Source organism: Nicotiana tabacum, chromosome 3, assembly GCF_000715075.1.
Source record: "Nicotiana tabacum cultivar K326 chromosome 3, ASM71507v2, whole genome shotgun sequence".
Classification (NCBI taxonomy): domain Eukaryota; kingdom Viridiplantae; phylum Streptophyta; class Magnoliopsida; order Solanales; family Solanaceae; genus Nicotiana; species Nicotiana tabacum.
The window spans coordinates 208,382,955-208,387,833 of NC_134082.1; the positions used below are offsets into that span (position 1 = coordinate 208,382,955).

The window sequence follows — 4,879 nt, forward strand, 5'->3', positions numbered from 1 at the left end:
CTGATGGCATGCTGTACTTCACCATTACTGCTCCTGTTTTTCTTAGTCCATTGTTAATATCAATGAAACAACTCCTCTTTTTTTGCCTGTACAATGTTGTTTTCCTTTGGCTTCTTTTTTCTGTCATGTTATGTGCACATATGTGGCATGAGTTGGTTGTGTTAAACTTCTTTATACTATTTGTCTGCTTGTGTATTTTTAATGATGCCAAAAGGAGAAAGATAGATAGTAGTGCAATTCATTATGACGTAGTATATGCACTATGATAGTAGATGTATGTATAGTCAACGACGGGGGATCAAAAGCAAAAGGTCAAGGGGAATCTGTGAAAATTGATGCAAAAATAGGGGATTTGATTAAGGGGGAATCAAAAGCAAAAAGTCAGGGGGAACTTGTGAAGTTTCTAGTACCTCATCTGGTTATTTCTGCTCAAAAATAAATACAATCAATGTCTGAGTTTGTCATCGTCAAAAAGGGGGAAATTGATGGATTTTCAATGCTTTGCCTTATGCTTCTTATGTTTTGATGATCTAACAAACTTATTGTTAAGAACCAGATAGAGAACCTAACTCACTTTGTACACATCTCAAATGAACAAAGTCCAGTCTGATCTCCAGCAAATGAACTACTACAAAGAGGAACACAACATGGACCTGATCCTTTGGTGTTCTCTGACAGAAGTACAAATCAACAACAACTGGAATGCAAATGCAGAAAGTGACTGTCTGCATACTGTACACGTGACAGTGTAGCAGATAGTACGACAGTCACTTCTCACTGGGAAGAAGCGTGTATCAAGAATTGACATCACCATTATGATGTCTTTTGTAATATAACAACCTAGTGTAAGGCACAAGATTTTCACTTGAGCATTTAGTGATATCCTCTCAAGCAACAAAGTGTTCATCTAGCATTGAAATCGTAAGCTTGTCAAGAATAAGAAGACAACTCCACTAAAGGATTTGTTTCACAATGAGTCTATGTATATCCTTAGTTGAGTTGTAATCTTGTTATTTGTTCTTAATTGTAACCCCTATCTTGCTTTCTTATAAGCTGTGTTTTTAGGAAACCCAAAAATCACAAACCCTCTGAGTTTGTATTGTGACTAGAGTTAGTCATAAGTTAATCTTTGTAACTAGAGAGTAACAAAGTGGCTTGTGGTAAGAGTATCACAAGTTAGTTAAGTTGAAGTCTTTGTAATAGAGTCATTACAAAGTGGCTTGTAATAGTGAGACTACAAGTTAGTGAAGTTGAAAGCCTACAAGTGTAGATCGTGGTTTTTGTCCCCTTGAGTAGGATTTTTCCAAGTAAAAATCCCGTGTCTCTTTTACTTACTGCTTCATAAGGATTCTCAGTAGAAACTTATAGAGCATCAGGTGCTCTATAGTTTGGTGGACTCATATAAGCTATCAGGCTAAAATTTGGGTCATAACCCAACCCGCCCTACTTTTACCAAGTTTTAGTTAATGTGCATTATTTTCTTATGAATTATTTAATTATCAAATAAGGGTTTTTTCTTTTATTATGATTATATATAACATATCAGACAAAAAAAATTAAAGATAATTTAGTAAAGTTATTCATTGATCAATTTGGGCTAAAAATCAGCCAAACTTCAAATGGTTAAGATAAATTGAGTCATGATGAGTCGAGTTCAACAAATAGCGGATCAATAATCTGCTCAACCTTGAACGAGTTGGACAGATTAAATGAGTTTGAGATTAAATTGTCACCCCTAATTTCAAACCACCAAATTAACCTTCAAAATCATGGAAAATGAATGAAGGATGCGAAAGTTCATTGTACCAAGTTTGACTAATGCAAGAAAACAGAGTTGATCACAATAGAAGCAAAATCTAAAGATTCAGAGACATTGGGATGACTCTTCGGTTTATTTATGCAAACGTTGTCCACACCTGAAGTTCAACTCAAGATAGGACGAAGTCAAATCGAGTATGATGCTTATTGCCTCATATACCAATTAAGGTTTGGAAAATAATCGTTGCGGTTGAGTTGCAAGTATTTCAAGCGAAAAGGCCGAGAATTTGATCGAAAGAACAAAAGCAAATAGAAGATTACAAACAACGACAATAAACACCGTGTAATCTCACAAGTAAGGTCTGGGGAGGGTAGTGTGTATGTTGACCTTACTCCTACTTATAAGGTAGAAAAAATATTTCTGATAGACACTCGACTCACGAAAAATAGTTACAAAAATAAAATAAAATAAACCGTAGCACTAAGCAGTAACAACAACAAGATAGTAAGAAATCGAAACGAAAAGAACAACAGATAAAAAAGGACTAACACTAATATTCTCGACTACCTACTAGCTGTCTACCTTGATTCTCGACCTCCACACCTTCGTATCAAGGGTTATGTCCTCGGTATAAGCTGAAGTAACATCATATGCTGCCTAATCACATCACCTCAATACTTCTTTGGCCTGCCTCTACCTCTTCTCAGCCCCTCTAGCGCCAACCTCTCACACCTCGTCAATGGGGCATCTGCGTTTCTCCTCTTCAAGTGCCCAAATCATTTAAGCCGAACTTTCCGCATCTTGTCCTCCACCGAAGACACTCCCACTCTAGCCCGAATATCTTCATTTGATCTTAAGGTTACAATGATATAAGAGTAATAAGACTATACATGGAGAAGCCCCAATCCCCTGACCGCCAAAAAAAGAGAAGGAAAGATCGGGTAGGTGAAGTTGAAAACATATGGAAACATCATTTCCACAACTTTTTTAGACGACCAACCAATTTTGTGGAAACCTTTTTGATGCTCTTGGAATTCAAGCTGGTTTTTTCCTCGTCTTCTTTATCTTTGTTAGTCTTTTCCTTGGCCTTTTCCAGAGCTTGAATTAAGTTATTCAAGCAAATCTCAGGGCCTCCTGAAGCATTTTTCAGCATTAAATTCTCAGCCACATCACAAGGACTTATGTTTACTTCCTCGAATAAACTTTGAATTTGTTGGAACAGAGGGTGTGTTTCAATATCCAAGTAATTCTTAGCCAACACTTTAAATGCTTCATATTTGCAGTAGGACATCTCAATGTGCATATCCATCCGTCCTCGACGTATAAGAGCTGGATCAAGTTTATCCTTATGATTGGTTGTAAATATTATGATCCTCTCTTGACCACAAGCTGACCATATTCCATCAATAAAATTCAACAGTCCTGAAAGTGTAAGCTTGCCTGTTTCCTTATTTTCACTTACTTTTTCTTTAGACGACTCCGAGTCTTCTTCCTCATCTTCGTTGGTTGTTTCCTCATTCTTCTTCTTTTTCTTCTTTCTCTTACCAGTGAGATCAATAGAGCAATCAATGTCTTCAATTACAATAATAGACTTGCTCGTTGTTTCCATAAGCAACTTCTTTAGACCCGAGTTGTCCTTAACCGATGTAAGCTCAAGATCATAAATATCATAATTCAAGAAGTTTGCAATAGCTGCAATCATTGTTGATTTTCCTGTCCCTGGCGGACCATAAAGAAGATAGCCGCGCTTCCAAGCCTTACCAACCTTGGAATAATAGTCCTTCCCTTTGCTAAAAGCAACGAGATCGCTAACTATTTCCTCCTTCTTCTTAGGATCCATAGCCAAAGTATCAAAAGTTGCAGGATGCTCAAAATTAATGTCCCTCCACATACCTTTACCATACCAATACCAATCCTCACTACAATTATTGGTGTAAATCTTTTGTTTCCTATTCTTGAACTCAATTGCCTTACCTTCTTCCATTACATGCTTCAAGTATTTTTCAATGACCATTTCTTTATATCGTTTATTGAACGTTATCGTGTAACTTTTCTTTTCAATTGGACGTGAATTATTACGTCCTGAAGAATTTTCATTGAATGTTTCGATATGAGAGCGCCAAGAGAGTTTAGCTCCAAGGAATTGATCAATAATCTCTTCTCCTTCATCTAAACTAACAGCAAAAGACTTACTGTTCTTTGACTTTTCAGCTTTGAGATACTTAGCATCTTTGTTGATTGACTTAGTACCCAAATAAGAGTTGACCTGAGTGTATATATCGTTGCTTTTACCATTGGAGAATTCATCTATGGTAATTTGAACATAAGGGTAGAAGTAATTTTCAAATTTCTGCCAAAAGGATTTGATGCGTTTGCGGAGTGTATAGGGGAAGAATTGCTGAATTGTGCCCCAAATGAACATCAATCCAGCTAGCTTAGAGCCTAATTCAGTCAAAGACATTGCTCCCATGGTGTTATATTCTGAGGTATTTTTACAGTAAGATTATGAATTGAGTATGAAAATGAAAATGGGAGCTGAGTGTGTTTTTAGTGATTGGAGGCGTGTTTTGTGCAACTATATATACTACTTTTAAATAGCTAAAGTTATCTCAGAAGAAGTGTCTGCTCCGTTTAGCGCAAGGAAATTGGACGGTTCAACGCGGCAGTAGAAACTTGACTTTCAGTATGAGTGAAGTAATAAATGACGATAAAAACTGCATCATCCAGCTCCTTTAAAATATAAAAAGTAAATATTTGTAACAAAAACAGTTTTAACAAAATACTTACAAATATTTTTTTTTTAAACTCTAAAACAAATGCCACTTCTCTCGATCGTCCCAATTTTCGATATGTTTCCGGGGCCGGCTCTATCCTTATCGGTAGTAAGACTTGTGCCTTAGACCCCAAAGACCCCAAAGTGGGGGGACTATTTTTTAAAAAATAATAGGTTTATAGGAATTTAAAAAATAATAGTACTATTTAGTACTTTTAATATAAAAGCAGAAATTTTCATATAAAAGGAAAGAAACAATTTCCAGATATATAAATAAAGTAACAATTTCACTTAAAAATGGGTAGATGAATAATTATTTTAATGTTTCAATTTGAGTTGATTTGACA

At 35.9% G+C, this 4,879-nt stretch overlaps 1 protein-coding gene across 1 annotated transcript; it reads right to left on the reverse strand.

Moving 5' to 3' along the window:
- Window positions 1–2,163: 2,163 nt before the first annotated feature.
- On the reverse strand, window positions 2,164–4,316 carry LOC107783715 (AAA-ATPase At3g28510-like). Its single transcript, XM_016604732.2, has one exon. The coding sequence runs from the start codon at window positions 4,227–4,229 to the stop codon at window positions 2,730–2,732; it is 1,500 nt and encodes a 499-aa protein (XP_016460218.1). The 5' UTR covers window positions 4,230–4,316; the 3' UTR covers window positions 2,164–2,729.
- Between the last annotated feature and the right edge of the window lie 563 nt (window positions 4,317–4,879).

Excerpts from the sequence above, each read along its gene's own strand:
- LOC107783715 (XM_016604732.2), bottom strand. The coding sequence starts at position 4,229 with ATGGGAGCAATGTCTTTGACTGAATTAGGCTCTAAGCTAGCTGGATTG.